Source organism: Micropterus salmoides, unplaced genomic scaffold (genome assembly GCF_014851395.1).
Source record: "Micropterus salmoides isolate LMB-PRFRI ecotype aquatic unplaced genomic scaffold, ASM1485139v1 Ms_hic_scaffold_11, whole genome shotgun sequence".
In the NCBI taxonomy this organism is placed as follows: domain Eukaryota; kingdom Metazoa; phylum Chordata; class Actinopteri; order Centrarchiformes; family Centrarchidae; genus Micropterus; species Micropterus salmoides.
This window is the reverse complement of record NW_024040152.1, coordinates 24,992,118-25,016,019: the sequence shown is the minus strand read 5'-3', so window position 1 is coordinate 25,016,019 and position 23,902 is coordinate 24,992,118. Positions and strand designations below refer to the sequence as shown.

Below are 23,902 nucleotides of genomic sequence, written 5' to 3'. Positions count from 1 at the left end.
AAGATTACAAAATTCAAAACGGGTTGAGAGTAAGAGGTACCCTGCAGCTAAATGACAAACTTTGGTTAAATTACCATGTGTACTAGATTCAATTTCGTCTTTCTTGGATTTGTTATTGATCTTTCCAGGAAAAATATAACCTATCAAAATGTCTCCAAAAGCTATCCTCTGATGTGGTCAGACTGGGAAGCAATGTTAATTGAAGAATTTGAATTGACAATTGACCAAGGTATTCCACCAGGGCAATTAATGTAAGGAGCTACTTATGCAGTGACTGGCTCATTGTTCTCAGAAGGCAGTCTACATGGCAGACAGGCACCAAGGTGTATACGTTCGTCTCTGGTGAGGGACTAACTAAGCATAGACTTCTTTATCGCATTAAATATTCTTACAATTACTCCCTCTTGTCAGATTTTATAGAATGTGTGTGGGAGGAAAAGACAAAATCACCTGGCTCTATCTTTTTTGACAAATGTAAATTGATCCCTCATTATCTGGGCTGCACCTACTTCTAACCTGCCTCTCTGTGAAACTAAGTAGAGACACCAGAGATTTCAACTTATCACTCTGGCCTCAAGGCCACATTTGGCCACAGTATGTGCACATTGGGACTCGTTATGTTGGTATTTTGATGACATTGCCATGCTCCCTTGAACCCCTCGTCCAATCAAATAAAGCCTATTTTACTCAGGGAACGTCATGAAAACTCCCTAATGTGCCTTGCAAACCTATGTCAGAATCTACCATTAATCCTTTAGACACCCCAAATTGATGATATGAAGCATGCTAAAACCAAGCACACAAAAACACTGCACTCATGCCAAGAAGCAATCTCCAAAAAGCCATATTGTATATCTATGAAGGAACAAATAGACAGCCTGAGTGAGTCTGCAGAGATAGAATGGCAGTGCATTATGTGAGTAATCCATTTTTCCAATTGGACTTTCTCATCTTTTGTCACTCAATATGCACTGGAGGAGATGCAATAAGTAAACAGCAGACCACACTCACTTGTTCTTATCTGTTTTAAGGAGACTGGGCAGCCCACTTTCCTCAAGTAATTTATTTGTTTTCATGGCAGTTACATTGGACGAGTACCACTGACGAGCGTAGAGGTTTTGGGAAGTGGACCTAAATTATTTTGCATAACCATTAATGGCTGCTGTTAAATATTATATCACAATCTGGACAAATAAGGACAACTTGAGAAACAAGAGTGATAGAACATATTCCCTGACATGATACTGTATCAGTGCTCAGTTACATACAACATTAAATATCTTCATCAAAGGAAGCATGAGGACATTTTGGCATGAAGTCATCATTTTCTCAGGTCACATCAGGTGCTACAAGTCTTCCTTCTCTGCCAGCTTCCAGCCTATGAGCACATTTGTGTTCATTAGGGCATCTGCCCTTACTGGGAGCACAGCAGCTGGAGGAGTGGTGAGGGAGTGTATTTCCTCTGTGCAAACTAGGCGTCCCTGAAATGGTATCACAATATATTATATATATTTTCACTTTGTACTCGCATTGCTTTATACAGCAGTGAGATTTTTGATGCAGACTGTTATTGTATAAATTAATAGAATGGTTTACTGCAGATATATACAAATATGCTCATTGAAGTAAGTCCTCTGTAAGGTGTCATTAAGCTTTTATTTACTGTTGATGGCAGAGCATGTTTCACTTCCCCTGCCATACTTTGCCATTGTGGCAACAGTATATTCACCTCCACTGGTCTTAAATTTGTAACATCACTCCTGTGCTGCTCGAAGCATCTGTGCAACTTCTGGATGGGTACAGCTTTATTGTCACAATCCATTTTCTTTTAGACTTTTAACAGAAATCTTGTGATAATTTGCAGCTTCCACTACAGGAAACATGGAGGTAGTTTCCTCTAAATAGTTCAGCTACCTGAAGGCTGCTCTTTTCCATTCTGCTCGTATATTGGTGTCATTAGCATTTTATCAATGACGCAATGAGAGAAAAGGTCGACTTTGTGTGAAAATCAATTACCTTTTAACTGCCATCATCTCCCCTTGTAATGGATCATTGGGATTAAAAAAATCAGTATTTTAACATCACATTTATTTTGCTGATCAATTGAAAATAAAACAGGCAACAGTCTAGTCAAGTTAAAATTTAAGCAACCAGTGGTGTAAGGAGGAATCAAGTGCCAAGTAGACCTACTAATGTATTTCTTATATCTGCAATGGCCACCCAAGGAAAAAGTCACCTCCTCCTTTGTTTTTCCTCATCACTCACTGTCTCTTTCTCTTTCTCTCACTGCCGCTTTCATTGCTTTCATTTTGCTTTTTGTGTCTGCCCCTTAGGTGGCTCTGCAGTAAATGCCAAAGAAATTACACAGAAAAACAAACCTTAAACATGACTACACCATAGGACTGCACACACAATAACGAGGTGCACAGATTGGGGGCACATACACACAGACAAATGAATAAGTTACACATTGTTTTGTTTTTTTCCACTGAGCCAATTTGGGAACACGGCGCTCAACTGTACCATGCTCTTTTTCAGCCTGTCCCTCCTCTGTTTAATAGTTAGACTGGCACTGTGCGTAATCGACTGAGGTATGACAGGATGCAGCGCAAGGATTGCAAGGAAATTGAAAAAAGCCAGAGCTGGTCAGTTAGACAAATGAGAAGGCCCCTGGCAGCTTTAAATCTCTATGATTATAGAGTGTCCCTGATGCTGCGACCACACACTGAATAAAAGTTCTGATCTAAATAACATACACAGGCAGTGAGACAAAAGTTTCGACAAATGCAACTGCACATACATAGACATGTCTGCACATAGGTAAAACACACTTTTTCTTTCTGTTACTATTTGTTTTCCCATTCCCATCCCACACACGCAAACAAGCAAACCTGCTGGATCAAAGTAACGTGCCCCCCCCCCAGGTTTTAGAACCTGGTCTTTATTAAGGGCACTATTTTCTTTCCATGCCTGACACACTGTGGAAATGGATAGAGTCCATGTCTTTAGTTGGTTTATTTTCTCACCTTTTAATTCTTGTGAAGTCGTTTCTCCAAGGTTTTTAATCATGGTGTCATTTTACTCAATTGTCTGTTTTTCCTTTTTTAGGTGATTATGGCGAAACAAGGATGCTAGTGACCAGAAAGCTACAGAGTTGAATTAAATATTTTTATTTCTTTACTCCCAGGCTAACTGGAATGAATATTCCAGCACCCATCATCAGCAACAAAAACTGGTTACGGCTGCATTTTGTGACAGAGAGCAACCACCGCCACAAAGGCTTCAGGGCTCAGTATCAAGGTAAGACATGATTACTTCATTTGCACATCGAAATAGATGGCCCCCTACTTGAATAAAAAGGTATCATCATAGAAATAACACACTGTAATTACAAAACATGTTTTTGATCTTTGTTAACTGAATATTAAACAGTTTGATTAATACCCCCTCTGTAGAGGGCATGAAGGCTTTTTCTGCTCCAAACCACTGACTTCAAAGGACCTTGTTAATCAAAAATCTGAGAGATAAATACTGTACATACTTTGCCCCTTATAAAAACTCAGCTCTGGCAGCTCAATAATCCATTACCCTGACATTGTTCTTTGGCATATGTATATGTGCTGCATATAATAGGGTATACCGTAAAGGCTCCAAGCCAGATATGAACCCTGCAACTTTACCATAAACATCTCTATAAACATATTCAGTAACATGCATGCGAGGCAACTTATTGGAAATCAACTGCATTGCATATCTCATCTATTGCAGTGCATTGTTGTGCGTTAAAGCAATGTTTAAAATGTATTTGTTATTTATGATGTAAAGGGCAAATATTTTTTTAAGCAAAGACAGGCACTGAGAGGGTTTTGTTGCACAGTACACTCCTGAGCAAATAACAATCCTTATCACTAAATAGATTCACATCCTAATTGTGTTCATCACAGGTTGAATTAACAAGTTGACCTACAGTGTCGTTCAGAGGAGAGCCTTTGTCTCAGTTTGTTTTCAAATTCAAATAGCCTTGTTTTTGCTTAAAACAACATTCATTGCTTTTGGTTATTCTGTTTAAACTTCAAAATGATGGGAGCCACTTGCATCACCTGGCTTTTGTGTGCAATCTGGCCCCTGCTGTGTTTAATTAGACTGCCTTAAGATGTAGCAGTGCAGGCCTTGGGCTGCTCTTTGATTCTGCGTGGTATTTCCCCTCAATAAGCTAAAACCATTAAATCTGCTCTGACTAATCAATTTCCATCCACTGTTCATTATGTCCGAGTTATATGAACAAACAAACATGAGAAACCAATATAAGTTTTATAAAATTGCCAGGGCTATCTTTAGGAATGCATCAGAGCCTTAGGACTAATTTCTTTTGTAAAAGCACACCAGTAGCAATTACATTTTGATGTTCTTCGTAGGACCAAGTATTATCCAGAGAAAGAAACACTTGTACTGTATCTTCTCACATCTAATACTGTAACTTCTTTTATCTAATGAACTCTTTCTATTGCTCTCGACCAGTGAAAAGCTCTGGAGAGCTTAAATCCAGAGGGGTAAAATTATTACCAGGAAAGGACAACACTAACAAACTGTCTTTGAGTAAGTCTTTTATTTTTCTTATGCAACTGTTTTCATTGTTTTTTTTGTTTGTTTGTTTGTTTATGTAGGGCTTGCGTTCTGGGTCTTTGTTTCATTCTTGTCTCTTTTATTTTGCTGCATCATTTGGTGAAGGAATTAAGCTACAGTACTAGATTTTGCAGAAGTGCAGTCTCTTTCTTTCTGATGACCTATTTCCCCTGCTGTCTTGGACTTCTCTGTCCTGACAGAAATTAACTCAGTTAGATCAGGCCTAGTTTTATATATATATATATATATATATATATATATATATATATATATATATATATATGTATGTATGTATGTAGTGCAGCAAAATGTTAAATTTGATCATTTTCAGTCGGCCAAAATCCCCTCCTTCATTCTGTACTATTTAAGCAATACCTCAGATTGACTTATGTTCATGCACTGTGTGATCTACACACACAGCCGTCAAGGTTGAGTGACCACTCACTTGTCAGATGATTTGTGTACACTTCAGACTGAAGCAAATATATTCTAATTGCTTGCGGATCTCTGTCATTAACATAAATCTAGAACACAATTCCCTCTAACTCCACAGTGCACTAAACACTTAAATGATAACAGGTTGTAATCTTTATTACCTTATGTGTCATAGATTCGGTATTGCATGGAGAGATAATTAATGCAGAGGGCTGTAATCTTTTCTACGAGAGAATACTGTATATCATTTAAAAGACTACGAAGAGACGCTTCATATGGCGTGTGGATTCATTGCATATTATTGAACCGTAATATAACTGTAATATAACCCTCAACAATTAACTTCAAAGCTAATGAACTTCCTGAAAGAAGTCAACGAAGAAAACACATGCTGGTAGAGTGTCTCACATTAAAATGGAAGGGTCTTTGTGTGTGTGGGGTGATGTCTTATTGCTAATATTACAACAAACCTTAACGATAATTACTATACTACATATTTCATGAATTTCATTTCCAGTGCATGCGGTCTTTGATTTACAGATCATAATGTGAGGGGGAGATGAGCTTGTTAAAAGTTAGAACACAGAAAAACACTCAACTATTTTCCTATTCCCAAGCCACCTCTCTACATTCCTACCATAGTAAAGGCCATACTCTATATGAAACCATATCTAAAAGGCTTTTTTTAGGCAATTGATAGTTGAAGGTTATTTAATCTTCTTAGTCCCTGTTGAGCACAGATATATTTCCTTCTTTTTTGTCTAGCTCAGGTAAGAGAGGTGCATTTACCCTTGGCACTCACTCTGATATCACAAAACATGAGTGTGTATTCACAACAGTGCTGCCAAATAACTGGCAGTTGAAAGTCTCTGACATTGAGAGATGAGGTCGATTTGTCTAACTACGTGATTCATGGAACCAAATGCTGTTGCCAAACATAACCAGTGAACATTCAGACAGAGTTAGCTACTATTCAAGTGCTTTTCACTGCAGTGTTTTTTTTGTTTTTTTTTTAAGAACGTACGGTGCTTTGAAAATTAAAGTGTCTCTCTCACAACGTTCTTGGTCCTTCTCTTTCTCACTCAGTGAATGAAGGAGGAATCAAACAGGTGTCTAATTACTGCCCTGACCCAGGGGAGCCTGAGAATGGCAAACGAACCGGCTCCGACTTCAGGTGAGTTGGTGCTGCAGCAGCTGAAGCGGCGGAGCTCAGATTTGTGCAGAGGGGAGTTAAGTAGCGGGACAACATGCTCTGCATCCAATTTCAGCAGTATGACATGCAGCATGTTCCAAGTGTAACTGTCACATTCTATTAAGTCAACAAAATCTGTGTGTGCATCCCAGTTTCTAATCTTGTTATGTCAACCTGCATCAGTTTTGGAACTTTGTTATATTAGAATCACATATCACGTAGTGTTTGATCTATTTACCAGAGTCATGGACTTGTCATGGAAATCTTTTTGCGAACATTGTACAATACAGTCTATTTTCTTTTCATGAACCAGACCCATTACAGACAATTTACTTAAACATGTAGCAGTCTTTGATTACAATTTATTCTTATACAGTGTACAGAATGCTACATAGTGAACTCTTACAGCTTTAGAAACCTTCTCTAGTTCTAAAAATGAACCAGTTGGATCTTAAGATTTGGCCAACTGCAACAGTTAAACACACAGTATGCAATTAAGGCAATTATAGTCTTCATTTGTGAACAACTGCCATTGCCAATGGAAATCTATTTGACATGAATCAGGGAGAAATCATGTTCACAGACAAGGTAATGTATTAAAGTTTTATTCACGTTACATTTAGTCACGTTCACAGACTTCCTTCCTCAGTCTCTGACGTATCTCATGTTTCTATGGAGGTTATTGCAACTAAAAGGGGTGATGGGCATATGAAATCTGTGACAGGCGACCAAATAAAATGCACCGTTACCTTGAAAAAAATTACGTATTTCTGTGTTTGAACATTTTTGGAAACATTTGGAATAATGTAAGTACACAACTCGTCAACATATATAACATAGGTCTAGATATTTTAGTGCAGACATTTTGTACCTTTATGCCCGCGCTCAGGTCCCTGCACAACTGAGTGCATGTTTCTTTTTTCACGTAAATAAATACCCTCCTGTGTCTAAGATCACTCTCCACTTGACTCTATTAGATCTAATTTGGAATATATTTTATGTCTAGCATTTACATATGAACACAAGTGAGGTTTATTTGCAAAAAATGCTCACTGCATTATGCATCATTGTTTCTTATTAGGTCCACTGAATTTGATATATTGCTGCACTGAGCAATGCAAAGCTGCAATGAATGATGGGGGGAAAAAATATGGGTAGCACTTTATAATAACTACACACTTTAAAGCATTAGTTAAGCATTAGTAAATAAGAAATTCATCATTTATAAAGCATTATTCATACGTTAATACACATTAGTAATAATTCATAAACACAGTTATAATGTTTTATTCTTTATCTACACAATATGAAGCAGTTAAGTATTAGTACATTTTTAATTCATCATTTATAAACCATTGTTCTTACATTAATACACAAGTCATTTATAAACATAGTTATACATTATTCTTTATTAATAAGCTCATCTATAATGTGCTTAATAATTGTATTTTCTTACTTTATACATGATCGGTTCACTATTTATAAATGAAGTATTATTTTAATGACAAACCATTTATGTGTGAGTTGTTAATGGTTCATAAGATCATTTGGAAAGTTTAAGAAAATCATTACATAACTGCCTGAGTATAAACAACCTCAGCATAACTCGTAAATCTACCAGTGGCAAAGCCCAAAGGATGCTACTAACTTTACTGGGTAAAAGCCTCACCGTTACAGGCCTGGTACTGTTTCTCTGAACTCCTCATGAAAACTCCAGAGATCTGCTGTGATTGGACTAGCAAAAGGTTGCTTGGATGGTCTATTGAAAGACACCAATTAGATAAAAATAGATAGATATTCTCTAAACATTTGTTAATAAAGTATTTCATGATTAATTCAGGTAGTTACAAAGCATTTACTAGTTGTTAGTAAGTACATTGTGTGAGCTCATCTAAAGTGAGGACTATCTATGCCTTACAAAGCATTTACAGATGATATTGTGACACACAAGAATCAGTTATCTTCTGAACAGAAAAAGAAAATGGACACAACACAAAGGGATACAGAACATATTATTTATTACAAAAAAAACAGTGGGGAGGTTTATTACAGAGCCTTTAATACTCTCATAGTGCATCAACCATGTTTGAAACAATCCCCAGAATAAGAAGAACTCTTTCATAAAAAATACAATTTAAAAAAGTGTCCAGTGTCTTTCAGTTACTTGTATCTCTACCTGGGCAGGATAATGAACGTGTGGGGGATCTTTCTTATCTGCCAGTGTCCTGTAATCTGATGTGTCAGTCAGATCGCGGTCCGATCTCATCATACAGGGTGCATCATCTCTGGGACTCGCTGCCATCTGCATCCAGCGAAGAGTTGACCTCTAAGTTACAATCCAGGGTCTCAAAAACCAGTTTGCACTTATAGTGCAGAATAAATCAGATAAATCATCACAGTCGATGTTTTTCAAATAAGATCTCATCCCGTTTGTCAAAACTCAATATCATCACCCTTTTGTCTAGGGACTCTTCTTAAGTTTTACATTGTTATAACGTTACCAAAGATTTATAACTTTACCAGGTAACATTTAAGCAAGACATTGATAACGTTACTATGAATTAATTTAATTTCTCCATCTCTTACATTACATTAAATTACAACCAAAAAATACTGAACAGAGTTTAACCGTTACACATTTTAGTCGAGGAAATTATCTTTAACACATATTATCATAAATACTGTAAATAAAAATACCTCTGTAGGTACTACATTTGCTTACACATCCAAAAGTACCTCCAGAGATTAGTTTGAAACCAGGACACAACAAAATACTGTTGAACAGTTCACGACATCGCGTTCACAACATCCTCCAACTGCTTTAACTTACAGTAATATGGTTTTAACCCGCCCATTTAAGCTGCATCACGCTGCACTTTTAGCTCTGCTGAAGGTTACAAACTTTACTCACCGGAGTCTCCAGGGGGGAAAAACTCCTTCGGCAAATGACGGCATTCAAAAATCCCGAGTGATGGTGTCTTCACACTTAAGACCCGCTTCTGGGCCCGTGTGATCGCGTTTTTCCAACTGCGTCTTAGCCTGCTTCTCTCTGTTCTTCCTCGGTGCGGTCTGGCGCCAAAGTGCAAGACTGTATGGCTGCAGCCTGGAGCCTCCAGTCTCGTGCCCTCTCGCCTGGTGCCTTCCGCAAGTTTCTACGGTGCAAAATAAAAACTCACGTCCTACTTTGGTGTTTTTGAACTGAATAGTTACGGCAATCATGCGAATGGATAAAATACTTAATAAAATATCTGCTGCTTATCCTGTGTATGTGCCAACTAAACAACACACGAATAGAATAGAATAAGCAATTGTATTTCCAGCGATTTCCCTATTAAGTGTGGAAACAATATAGAATATATAAACAAAAACGAGTCTTGGAGATAGTACAACATGTTTATTATTTTGTTCTTCATTAGCACTGTCCTCCCGCACATTGGCAGAAATTGCTGCAGGATCCAGGGTCACCTCTTCCAACGTACCCTGTGTTTATAAGAAAAACAGAACAAAATCATACTCTTGATCTGCTCTCATACAGTGTTTAGATTTGTTTTTGTTTCAGTCTTTTTTGTTAGCAACAAGCATACTCAGCACAGTTGTTTTTTTAAAAGACACTGATGTATTCCTTAGGTAAAATCAAAGAAAGAAACCACTAAAGTCTGTTATCATAAATTGCTATAGGTAACAAGTTAGTGTTGAGCTAATATTCGCTAACAAATGTCTAATTGAAACGCTGTAGCAGTTTAAAGTGTTAAATTCATCGCAGGTTTCATCACATAGGTTAACATCAGGGACACAACAATAACACCCAGAAATGTATGGCCAAATATATATATTATATATTTATATGTTTTTAATTGATTGCATGAATGAACTCACCCTTGACTCTCACACTTTTTTTCCATTTTGACACAAAACAATCTTTCTACCAGATTGCTGGAATAGCATTATCATTAGCACGACAGTCTTAATTGATCAGTTCAAAACACCGAAGAACGAGGTAGAAATAGGGAACAATACGCGAGCTTTTATTTTGAAATGTAGACGGGAGGCTCCAGGCTGCAGCCAAACCCTAAAGTGAGCGCACACGGCAGAGACTACTGGATGCGCCAAGGGTCAAAATAGCGCTGCTTTAAGGCCCGTATTTTTTTTATGTGGGCTACAGTCTATGGTAAGGAGGAGACATGGTTGAGAAGGGCGGCTTGACCAGAAACCATACTTTCACTTTTTTCCTGTGTTAACCACAAAGTCAATATTGAGTTTTTTTCTTCGGTTGCGTATGGAACAGAAGTAACGTTCGGTTTCAAAACGTTATTCACTAGTTTTAGTTTGAAAGCATAACTGGACGTTTCATATTTATTGTTGCTAACTTGACCGCCGAGACGTCCAAAAACTACACTAAAGAGGTGTTAAGGTGTTAACCCAGGCCGTAATAAAGCTGAGATTAAGTAGCCTAACTGAGACTTTTTTCAGTCTCATTTGTAATGTTTTGTATGGCCTAGATAGTCCTTACTTTAGAGAGAAAATACTTGTGATAAACGGTGAGGTTTTTACCCAGTACAGTTAGCTGGGGCATCTTTCCGGTAGTCTAGCATCCTTTGGGCTTTGCCACTGGTAGATTTACGAGTTATGCTGAGATTCTTTATACTCTTTCGTGGGAAAGTATCAAAAAACAGGCAGTTATGTAATGATTTTCTTAAACTTTCCAAATGATCTTATGAACCATTAACAACTCATACATAAATGGTTTGTCATTAAAATAATACTTCATTTATAAATAGTGAACCGATCATGTATAAAGTATGAAAATACAATTATTAAGCACATTATAGATGAGCTTAATAAAGAATAATGTATAACTGTTTATAAATGACTTACTAATGTGTATTAACGTAAGAACAATGGTTTATAAATGATGAATTAAAAATGTACTAATACTTAACAACTGCTTCATGGTGTGTAGATAATAAAGAATAAAACATTTAACTGTATTTATGAATGACTTACTAATGTGTATTAATGTATGAACAATGCTTTATAAATGATGAATTCCTTATTTACTAATGCTTAACTAATGCTTTATAGTGTGTAGTTATTAAAAAGTGCTACCAAAATATGAATTTGATATTTTATCAGAAGTCATTGTTATGTTATCTTCTCAGCATTGGAGCAACTGCTCAATTTACCTGTGATGAAGACCATGTGCTGCAGGGTTCAAAAACGATTACCTGCCAGCGCGTAGCCGAAGTCTTCGCTGCTTGGAGCGACCACAGACCCGTCTGCAAGGGTGAGCGAGGCTCCTGAAGAGCTAATAAAACAGTTTGATTAAGGCAGTGCCTCTGGATATAGGCTCTATGCAGATAGAGGAAAGTTCATTTTTGTTAATTATGTATGAAAGCCTCTGCTGCAGCACTCTACTTTGCCATTCCAAAATGCGCTGCCGGTTTTTCTGTTTCATAATACCTGGAGCACCTTTTAGAATTTGATTAATGGAAAAGCAGCTAATAGACCTTCTCTCTACTTGTGCAAACAATATATTACCTTTCTGTCAAATTACAATGCAGGAGTTATTGCTCTGCTTTCTGAGCATATTAATTGTGAATTTAACGTTCATAGGACTGACTTTTAGGTTTTGTAGTGATGATTATTATTCTATGTGTGCTGTATATATGTATATATATATTTTTTAAATGATCTGGGATATTTTGAATTGTCTGCGTCTTCAGGCTTATTTCTTTTTATTGTATTGCAGTGAAAACATGTGGGTCAAACCTACAGGGACCTTCTGGAACTTTTACATCTCCTAACTTCCCTATTCAGTATGAAAGTAACTCCCAGTGTGTGTGGATCATCACGGCCAGCGATCCAAACAAGGTAGTACAATAGAGTCGGGGGTTTTCTTTGAGTTCATAGTATTCTTACTCTTTGACCAAGTCTAATGAAAACCTACCACAACTGTTGTCGTGTGAGGACCCAACAATAACAGGCCTTTGGATCCCTAATCATTATTCCCATCTTCACTAACAAAACACACAGTCACTAGTACAACAGTACAACTTTTGCGCACCACAACTGACTTCATTGCAGCCAGGATTCCTTTAGTGTTTATTGTTCAGGAGATTTTTCGCAGAGATTTTTCGCACTGAATTATCCCCCAAAACAAACCGGTAGAAGCACTGAATAAAGCAGTTTCATGTTAGAAATCACTGTTTCTCCAACGCCGTTCGGCGGACACTGGATGCTGCGAGCCCTAGCAGCTGCTTCTAACATTGCTCATTTGTTTCTCTGATAACTTATATAATAATAAAATCCTTCAGCTGGTTAAAATATATAGTTAAAAACGACAAAGATAAAAGATAAAGTGGCTTAAAATGGCGTAAAGAGTCAATTTATGCCTCTTAGAAATTTATGGTAGAAACACGATATTTGAAAAAGATTTGTGTAAGAGTATTGATGTCAACTAAGTGCACCAAACTTTTTTTTTTCAGTGTTGTGGCTATATGCAGTATTGTAACGATTCAAACATAGTTTTTTGGTGTAAAGAGTCAATTTATGCCAGCTCTATATCTATCTATCTATCTATCTATCATAATATAATAATAATCTTTATTTGTAGAGCACTTTTCAAAAACAAGTTACAAAGTGCTTTAACAAGTGTAAAGACAATAATACAAAAACAATACAAGATAAAAGCATGAAAACATTGAAAAGACTAAAATACACGTTTAAGATAAATATTAAATTAGTAAAATAGAATAAAATAAAAGGGATAAAATAAAGTCAAATAAGATCGGGAAAGGCTCTCCTATAAAAGTATGTTTCAGCCGACCTGATTTCCTCGGGCAGGCTGTTCCAGAGCCTCGGGGCCCTGACAGCAAACGCTCTGTCCCCTTTAGTTTTCAGTCAAGACTCTGGAACAGACAACAGACCTCTGCCCGAGGATCTCAAGGTACGTGCTGGTGCGTATGGGACTAAAAGGTTAGAAATATAACAAGGCGACAGGCCATGAAGAGCTATAAAAGTGATCAATAGAATTTTAAAGTCAATTCTAAAACGTACTGGGAGCCAGTGTAATGAAGCTAAAATAGGAGTAATGTGGTCATATTTATTTATATATTCTTTATATATAAAAAATAAATAAATCCCTACATCAGAAAACTCTCTCCTTCCTGCACTGTAGGGCATTTGTCAAGGCATCCCCTTCCTGGATACGTATTTGTGTATGCATCTACAATCCAAGGACAAGGTGTTAAAAGGTTATATAGAATATGCATGTATTTTGACTTAGGTTCATTGTAACTGTCCCTCATTAATGTACATAGAAGTCACGGATTGCTTTTCAGTTCTCACTAGACCACCATTTTGACCGTGGCTGTCTGCAATTGAGCGATTTGCTTCATTCATTTGGAGTAACAGAAATGGAGAGAAATAAAGATTGAATGGGACCAGCTCTTCCCCAGTGAAGAGGTCAAAGCTGTTTTCCTAATGGTCATTACTGCACTCCCACATCAAATCTGGCTCTCTATTGGTATTCCAGTGAGTCATACATACAGGGGCATCAACTAAGTGGTATCCTGCTAATAAACAATAACTAACCAACTAGCACTCATTCAGAACTCACTAGGACTGGCAAGTACCATAGCTTTGTGCCACCGTGCCCTCTGTTAGGCAAACAAGCTCCTGACTTGGCACTGAAACTTGGTCCATTAGTGTTATTATGGTAATTATGCTTATGCGTGCATTGTAATAGGCTGTTATGCATGGATATTTTGCAGGCACTGTCCTCCCCATGGCCAGAGAAAGGGATGCTTAGGATGAGCAAGCAGCTGTCATATGTTTGTCATCAGCAGATGTGACACTCATGTCATTACAACATCCTTTCTTTCCATCACTAATCCATGTAGACAAAGTGTAGGCTGAGATAATGTGGCTTTATTTTATACTGTCTCTGTAATAGTCTCAATTTTACATGATTATTATTAGTGTAAGCAGCTCTTGCTAGTGCAATCAGTTAATATGTCATCTTTTATGATATGTACATTTGTTAAGGGGGAAAAAAAAGATACACCAGTGACAGCTGACAAAGATGTCTCGTGGGTGAATGCAGACAGGCAATTAAAAATTATGGACTCTTAAATTTGCCTTGCCATGATTGGTTGTTAGTATTTGATTTGTGCTCTAAAGTAAAGTGAAGAGATGCTGCTGTCAGTTTCTATATTGCTTTGAAGGATGTTTGTGGTGTCCTTTGTTTGTGGGGGTATATGGCCTGGACAAGCGCTATATGTCTATAAACGGTCAAAAATTTGATGTGAGCTGAGTTTTATGTTTGCCTTCCAATTTATCTTGATGCCATTGTTGATTTGATTTTTTGAGGTAGTGCATAATTCATAAAAGTACAAGCCAAAAGGCGATATTATGCAGCCATCTGAATTATAAGACTGGAGGAAGTCTTAGGTTTTTACAGCATTGTTTGATCAAACATGTTGCTGTCGGCTTGCAAAAATGTATAAGACATTACGTAGGCTTTTATCTACATAGGCTTGCCTCTTTCAGTTTAGCTGTCTGCAGAAACACAGAAATGAGCAGCCATCTTATGAATTTCATATAAATGAGATGGTGGGTTATTTGGTAATAAAACTTGAGATTCATTTGGAATAACTGCTCATCACATTGAGAGGGTTTGGCTTATATAAATTAATACCATGAATAAGGTGGAGACAGTAAATTTGAACCAGTTGGGCACAGTTGAGTGGAAAGATAATGGTATTCAAGGGCAGATGTTGGGGCTTTGAGCTTTGTAGTTCATTAAAGTCTATAAAATATTGCTGAAAGACAAATTGTCAACATGATATGTACACCAACTATAAGCAGTCTACTTTGACAGACATGGTATTGTTTCTAAATCTTACAACTGCTCATGCATAAGCACTGCCATGCTGCATGTTGACACTTGTCAAATGACAGATTATAAAAGTGACTTATATTTTATTACAGGTTATTCAGATCAACTTTGAAGAGTTTGACCTAGAAATTGGGTACGATTCGCTAACAATCGGAGATGGAGGGGAAGTAGGTGATTCTAAAACAATAATACAAGTGTAAGTACTACATAAAATACTTCATGGATGTATATTGTACTATAATATTGCTTATGCAGTCAAATATGTTGCACGTTGGTTATATCTACATTTTGTTAGATAATGTTGTGAAGCTACAACATACAGAGATAGCACCATTATAATAAGGGCTTGCTTTGTTGCAACAAACTTTGTACTGCCTTATAATTACTGTGATGCAACAGTATATAATTTACATAGTACATAGTCTTTTTGTTTCAGCTTTGGAAATTTTTAAAATAACACTGAGTGATGATGTTTGAGAAGTGGGTTACCATAGTAGCTTTCTTTTGTTGCCCTATCTGCAGCCTGACTGGAAGCTTCGTCCCAGACCTGATTGTCAGCATGTCCCATCAGATGTGGCTTCATCTCCAATCTGATGAGAGTGTGGGCTCGATCGGCTTTAAGATCAACTATAAAGGTACACAGACATTAGAGCTGATATCATCTCTCACTGTCTGCATTCATGTCTGTGACTGTTTTCTTCAGTAAAGCAATGAGTCAATTTTCCTGCCCGCCTTTCTGTCCTTCTATCTGTCTATCTGCCTGTCTCTCACTCTGTCCTGTCTTTCCCTCAAAGAAATGCTTCCTTAACCGGGCTCTCAGAGTTTTCACCTGGACCTTTATAGATAATGTTACAGGGGAAAAAAGTACCTCAAAGTACATGGCTTGATTTAATTCTTTACTTTCCCCCCATTCCCCTCTTTGTATCCCTCTTTCCTCCTCTCCTCCCCTCAACCACAGAAATTGACAAAGAGAGTTGTGGTGACCCTGGTACACCGCTGTATGGCTACCAAGAAGGTAGTGGCTTTTTAAATGGAGATATTCTGCGCTTTGAATGCCAGTTTGGATTCGAGCTCATTGGGGAGAGGATGATAACCTGCCAGAACAACAATCAGTGGTCGGCTAATATCCCCATCTGCATATGTGAGTCCAATACATGCTTTTTATTTATGACAGCAAATGAAGCAATTACTTATGCGTTTGGAAAGTTCACAATGACACTAGGCTATTGGAGGATTAATTACAGTGTTTTTAAATGACCATGCAGTGCATTGTGTGTAAACGGCAATATACGTAATCTATAATGGGGAAATTCATAGCATGTGGTTGACTTGTTATTTGGGGTTGATTTGAAAGAGAAGAAAGTAGGGTAAATACTGTTATGCTACATAAATACGCAGTGTCCTTTCTGAGGAAGACCTAAACCCCTCTAGTGAGTTTCACCAGTTTCACAATACCCAACCCATATCCATAACAAAAATCTAGTCTTCTTCTAGTTTCTGTGTCCACTGGGACAGTGTGCAGTATTCCAGTCTGCCTATATTGCTGGATGTCTGTATTTTTGTACACAAACTCCAAACTGCACCATCCATATCCTTACAGTTTCATGTTTCTCTGACTGCTCAACACCCATGGGAGCAGTGCTGTCTCCTGATGCTGAGCTAATTATACAGTACTGACATTGTTCTGTACTGAACTTTGCACCCGATCGTGTCATTGCAGAATCCGCGATTGTCATGTGACCAGTGAAAGTTGCTGTAAAACAAATTGCCTCCCCTGGGATATTTAAGTTTTTTAATCATTACTTATATATTTCACCCCCTCTGTCACCCAGTCCCCTGTTTCTCCAACTTTACCGCTCCCATGGGGACAGTGTTGTCTCCTGACTACCCAGAGGGCTATGGAAACAACCTCAACTGCGTGTGGCTGATTATCTCTGAGCCTGGCACCAGAATCCACTTAGCCTTCAATGACTTTGACCTGGAGCCTCCCTATGACTTCCTCACTATCAAAGATGGGGACCAGTCAGGAGCCACAATACTAGGTCGCTTCTCAGGGGCCGAAGTTCCTTCCCACCTGACGTCCAACAGCAACGTGCTGCAGCTGGAGTTTCAGGCTGATCACTCTATGTCTGGGCGGGGGTTCAACATCACCTATAGCAGTAAGGGACTGTTTGATATAGTTAATTCAAATGTATCATATCATAGTACAGCATTTATAACCCAATAATTTCATGTACCATTTTCTTTTCATGACTAGGGATTAGTGTGAATGTATCTTAGCAAACATAAGGACTGACTGTCTGAGCTCTTAAATTTGTACACTTTTTAAAAAATTAACCAACAAAATGAGAATTATACACTTACCGCCCACTTTATTAGGTACACCTTGCTAGTACCGAGTTGGACCTCCTTTTGCTCTCAGAACTGCCTTAAGTCTTCGTGGCATACTTTTAACAATGTGTTGGAAACATTCCTCAGAGACTTTGGTCCATATTGACAGGATAGCATCACGCAGTTCCTCAAATTTGTCAGCTGCACATCCATGATGAGAATCTCCATTCAATCACATCCCAAAGGTCCTCCTATTGGATTGAGATCGGGTGACTGTGGAGGCCATTGGAGTACAGTGAACTCACTGAATGTCATGTTCAAGAAACCAGTTAGAGATGATTTTAGCTTTGTGACATGGTGGCATTATCCTGCTGGAAGTAGCCATCAGAAGATGTGTACACTGTGTCATAAAGGGATGGGCATAGTCAGCAGCAAAACTCAGGTAGGCTGTCACATTTAAACAATGCTCAGTTGGTACTAAGGGGCCCAAAATGTGCCAAGACAATTTCCCCAACACATTACACCACCACCACCAGCCTGAACTGTTGATACAACGCAGGATGGATCCATGCTTTCATGTTGTTTACACCAAATTCTGACCCTACCATCTGAATGTCGCAGCTGAAATCGAGACTCATCAGACCAGGCAACATTTTTCCAATCTTCTGTTGTCCAATTTTGGTGAGCCTGTGCGAATTGTAGCCTCTGTTTCCTGTTGTTAGCTGACAAGAGTGGCACCCGGTCTGGTCTTCTGCTGCTGTACCCCACCTGCTTCAAGGTTCGACATGCAGTTCAGAGATGGTATTCTGCATACTATTTGTGTTAACAAGCAATTGAACAAGTTTACCTAATAAAGTGGCCGGTGAGTGTATATAGTAAAATGCACACAAATGACATCTTATAATTGTACCTGTAATTTGTGTGAATGTGCATGTTCTCTGTTCTTAAACATACTCTTATCCTTTTGTTCTGTCTAAAATGAAAGCTTTAAGGGGAAATTATACTACATTGCACTATAGTTGCCTTAACAAAACAAAAAGCATAGTTTAGGACAGTGTATACAGTGCCTTTCTCTTGTGCCTCATTGCCTAATACAACGCACAACAAGTTCTGAAGACAGCATACTGTCACCCTCAGGTGTAGAGAGCAGACCTCTGTAAGGTTTTCTTTTTTTCTCTCCTACGGACAGCTACATCCATTTCCCTTATCTCCCGACTCCTCAAAGACCCCATTTCTCATTCACACAAGAGTGTTTGTCACTAGATCTTGTTCCCTTTCTTTTCATAACAAGCTTTCGGGCGTAATGAGTGCCCTGACCCTGGCATACCGTTGAATGCCAGGCGCTTTGGGGACAGTTTCCAATTGGGGAGCTCCATCTCTGTGGTTTGTGAGGAGGGCTTCATCAAGACGCAGGGGGCTGACACCATCACATGCCACCTGGAGGAAGCCAAGGTGATGTGGAGCGGACTCATTCCAAAATGCGAAGGTACTGAAATTGAATAGCTAATAGTTGTGTGGTTGGTGGACAGATATTGAGTGGGTTATGTGGAACATGCACCCAAACTGGGCTACATTTATCATTTTCAGGTATTTGTGTGTAGCTCCAGCCCTTTATGGCGCTTTTCCATTACCAGTACCAGCTCGCCTCGCAGCTGTGTTTTCCTCTGCCGTTGTTGCTGCAGCGGTCTGTGTGACGGCGGGAGCAGAGGGCTCTGTGAGCGGGCAGCTTGCGGAGCTCCTCAACTTCGAAAACTTTCAAGCACATTTTTGTTCCGCCATCACTTTTCGTAAAACTGTCAATATTTGAAATATACACAGTTGATTTATCACCTCAAAACTTTATTTTAATGATGAAATTACATACGAAAACTGTAAAATATAAAACTTTCTGTTGCTGGCCTCTGTCTGCCCAGCGCATTGATGATGCAGTGAATAGTGATGATTCTCTCTGACCAATCAGTAGTCTACTTATTTTCACGTCACATTTTAGTCTTGCCTCAGCTCGCTTGGAACCTTGATGGAGGTGATAGGAAAAAAAGTACCTGGAAGCAGGTACAGGTACAACTTTTCCACAATGGAAAACCAAACAAAGGCGGGTAGAGTCGAGCCTAGTCGAGCTGGTACTATGCAGTGGAAAAGGGGCTTTAGTGACTCATCCTCTGTTTATTTTCTTTAAATGTTTTTCATGCGTCTACAAAAAGATTACTTTACTCCTCTCCTCTACTCTTCAATCTATTTAAATCTTTAATTTCCTATCTTTATCCTGCCCATCCCTCCCACCATTCTTCCACCTCCCCACTCCTTCAGCTCCTTGCGGGGGCCACTACTCAGGGCCGTCTGGTGTTATCCTCTCCCCGGGGTGGCCAGGCTACTACAAAGACTCCCTGAGTTGTGAGTGGGTCATTGAGGCCGAGCCGGGAAGCTCCATCAAGATCAGCTTTGACAGGTTTGTATGACGGTTCTGCAACAACCCGGCCATGGAAATAAAGATACACACTCTCTCACACACACACATTCATGCACGCACACACTCACACAATGACACAAAATGACAAAAACTGAAACAGCACTGAATCCCTTATGCATTAGAATCAGAAAGACTTTATTGATCCCTGAGGGGAAATTTGTTTTGTTACAGTTGCTCACATACCAAAGCTGTAAAGAAATGGATAGAAATAAAAACAATATAAATAGAATATATACATACTATCCACATACTGCACTGCATGTGAATACTACTGTACAAAACACAGACTCAGACCTGTGTATATACACGTACACAACACATGTACATTTACGTACATACTGTACATGTGCACAAACACAGAAGGCGTTCCCTGAGCCCTGGAAGCCTCCGAGTTAGAAATAGAAAGTCTGAGGAGGTGGAATGCAGCCCTGGACCTAGTTTCCAAAAATGTTGAAAGCCTCAAGTAATTCTTTATTTCGCTTACTGCTCTCGCTCACTACTTCAGAGAACTGCAATACAACGGAAAAAAATAGTCTTGCTTTAAGATCCTTATTTCTTACCATTAAGAAGCAAAACCATGAAATGTTCATATATTATGATCAAGGCTTTCTCAGTGCTGATACACGCCTTTGGAAAGAAACAAAGAGCTACCTATGATTTTTTTAGTTTGAATGAAGTTTTCCTATGCCTAATTTGTGCAGTTGGTAATGGCATTATACTGGAACAATATGCTGCTTTTTTAGATCTCTTTGCATTATCCACAATATTGGTAGTGATATTGGAACTCCGACACTGATGTCACTTGTTTCATGAAACTCATTAATCTTATAGTATTGCAATAATTGGAACACTTGCTTTGCATGCCATTTCTTCTCATTTATCTCCTCAAAATTAGACTTGTTTTCTCTGTGGACAAAAGGCTAAATGGCTTTAAACTGTCTAATCTGTCAAAGCAGAAGTATTGCTTTGAATACAAATAATTGTCTCCTCTCTCTCCTGTCTTTACTTTTAAGGTTTCAAACTGAGCTCAGTTATGACTTCCTGGAAGTGCATGATGGTCCCAACCTGCTCTCTCCTCTGATTGGCTCGTTCAATGGAACCCAGGTGCCTCAGTTCCTGTTCAGCAGCAGTAACTTTCTGTATCTGCTTTTCACCACTGATAACAGTCGATCAAACAGTGGCTTCAAGATATTCTACGAAGGTGAGAGTATGCTATTCATACCTGGATGTACTGCAAAACATTAACCTGCTAGGAATGCTAAATATTTTTGGGACGCTACATGAATATTCTTGTTACTTTTCATATGATTTAAAAACACTGAATACATTATCAGTTACATAAGTCAAATAAAGGAAAGAGGAATTGGTCTGCCTTCCTTGTAACGCTTCTATAAGGTTTCTTAAACTACTTGTCAAGACCAAAGTGTATTGAGGATGTGTTTCAGGCGTATTACATGACAGGAGCAGCAGTATTATCATAACAACCTGACTCAAGGAGCTCCAGTTCTCAGGATGAAACCAAATTTATGCAGTTTAGGTACAGGGATAAAAATTTGCTTATTTTAGAGGGAGACCAAGGTCAACACTGCTGTTGTAAGTGTTATGGTACCACTGATGTTAATTCTCAAGGATAAATCAATTATTTTGAGTTGAGCAGTAGTTTAAAACCCCCAGTCAGCAATGGATTCAAAGGGACATGCCCTTAATCTCAGTCCCCACGTTCACTGTTTTGCTATCTAAATGTGTTCTGGCACTTTACTGCCCCTTGTCAGGTGCAACAGTAGCCCCAGGTTTAAAGATGCAAACTTGTGGAGAAGGGTTGTCTTCAGGTGCAGAGACTAAGCAAATCTGGGTGAAGGAGGAGAACTATTAGCTCTCAGAGGTACATAATCGAATACTCTGAATAACTACCGTCTGGGTAAAATCTTCTGCTCTCAGGGGAGTTTGTGCAGTAAATGTTTTTTCTTTCCATATCATTATGCATGGGGTGGTAGTCTTTGAAAAATCAAACAGAAAAATAGTCTGGACATAGTGTGATCTATTTTCACGATTATTTGCACTAGCACAATTACCCTTGTCACTCAGATGTGATTCATAAGACAGAGTTTGTTATTATATCTGTATTATTGACCGAAAGCAGACCACAAGTGCCTTTGTCTTATTATGTTTCACTCTCAAGTGCATTTCTCTTTTGTTGATGAGGCTATTGAAAAGCAATAACAGTAAGATCATATTAGCTTCTTCCATTGCAATTTAGGACATATCTTATTGCTGAACTGCTTTGGGGAAACCCAGCCTAGTTCATTTATAAAATTGGTCTTACAAAGTAGGTCTGTTGTGAATTATGCTGTGAATAAGGCACAGATGCATGATTTCCTTTGTATGTAATGGATGAATCTGTTCAGTTACAAAAAATACTGTAAAATATTATATTTAGGCACCGCGACCCTGTACGCAGGATAAGCAGTTGACGATGGATGAATGGATGGATTATATTAAGGCCCACATATTCTATGTATTTTTTCTATACTTTTACTCCTGACAGTTTGTTTATTATTTGGAATTTCTTAATTATTATTTTTGCATATGTGTTTCCACCAATGTCCTGCACCCTAGAGGTTAGTGCTAGCACTGATCAATGAATGCCCTACTTCTCTAACATGTTTAGGCAAAATTCACATCTTTCCTTACTAAGAAGATTAACTGTTGTTCAACGAGAGCAAAGCAAGATGCTTAGCAGTATCAGGGAAGATCCCTGTTTTCACACATGAATAATCAGTCTGCCTGGGCTGTTACACAGGTTATTAATGTTGATTACTATAATCTATAACTCACAAACCATATAGTATAGCTATGTTACACTGTGTAATTACTTGTCGATAATGCCATGCCACATGGGCAAAGGTAACTTCTGCTGGTCATGCACTAGAATTTATTACAGTGGGGTATTGAACCTTTTGAGATGGACAATATTTGTTTGACTTGCTGAGTGGATGCAGCCGGTGCTGTTTGATTTTGCTGTGGGTGCAATTTTTCATACATTTCACAATGTGTGCTGTACCTGTTAAATGCACTTCATGCTGGTCTCAGTCACTGATGGGGTCAACCACCTGAAACTACTGCAGCACCAGAAATTAGAGTACACCAGGACACCTCTGAGAGAGAATAAAAACAAATAGTTAGTTGCACCTTGCAGCTTCGTTAATATCTATTCTGAATATTTTTAGTGCATGAAAAGCAACCCTACTTGGAAGACATCCAAAAGGCAGTCCTGGAAATCACAGGGAAAAACGGGGGCAGCTCTTTGCAGCTTGCATCACTGAAGATTAAGAGGGAGCTGGAACTACTATGCAACCATCTCATTCTAGGAGCAAAGACAGAAGACAAAAGTATTTTTTATGAAAACCAGAAGTAGTGGTCCAACCCTATGCATAGGACAGGAGGAAGTATATTTGTACAGTTTGAACGAGGTCAAACCCCCAATTCTCTCTCACCAGGAAACTCCCGCCCCGTACAAATCCTCACCACCTACAACATGTACTTTTGGCTTTATCTCAGTTGGTGACTTCCTTAAATACAACAGAAAAGTGATAGCATGAAGATGAAACCTTGAAGCGACAACTCTATTAAGATTATTTAGAAAGAAACTGTCAAACATCTCAGCAGTCAATGCAACTCTCAAGTCTCAACTCCGTCGTCTTATAAAACAGCCTTTGGTACTGTCTGAAAAGTGCCTTTCTTCTGTGCAGTGTCTTTTGTTTGTCATGTAATATATTTTCCCCACTTTTGAGTGAGCATTCGTTTTTAAAGTTAAAAGTCAAAATTAAGGTCAAAGTAAATCTCTTACTTTGAAAAACTTGCCTTCTCTATTATGTATGCGACCCGAGACCTACCTTTGTTGTGATGATGGTAATAACATCAAAGGTTCTGTCAGCAGCACTTTTTTGTCTGAATG

General features: G+C 38.5%; 1 protein-coding gene across 5 annotated transcripts in view; it reads left to right on the top strand.

The window, feature by feature from the left end:
- The window catches only part of LOC119897915 (CUB and sushi domain-containing protein 3-like), a 253,016-nt gene that overhangs the window by 72,512 nt on the left and 156,602 nt on the right, over positions 1-23,902 (top strand). For all 5 annotated transcript variants that reach the window (XM_038711956.1, XM_038711957.1, XM_038711955.1 and 2 more), the window contains exons 6-17: positions 3,188-3,300; positions 4,519-4,596; positions 6,145-6,232; positions 11,410-11,534; positions 12,000-12,121; positions 15,242-15,345; positions 15,672-15,784; positions 16,108-16,290; positions 16,982-17,308; positions 18,772-18,966; positions 19,788-19,926; positions 20,961-21,148. In XM_038711956.1, coding sequence (XP_038567884.1) covers positions 3,188-3,300; positions 4,519-4,596; positions 6,145-6,232; positions 11,410-11,534; positions 12,000-12,121; positions 15,242-15,345; positions 15,672-15,784; positions 16,108-16,290; positions 16,982-17,308; positions 18,772-18,966; positions 19,788-19,926; positions 20,961-21,148 — 1,775 coding nt within the window. The remainder of the gene's footprint in view (positions 1-3,187; positions 3,301-4,518; positions 4,597-6,144; positions 6,233-11,409; positions 11,535-11,999; positions 12,122-15,241; positions 15,346-15,671; positions 15,785-16,107; positions 16,291-16,981; positions 17,309-18,771; positions 18,967-19,787; positions 19,927-20,960; positions 21,149-23,902) is intronic.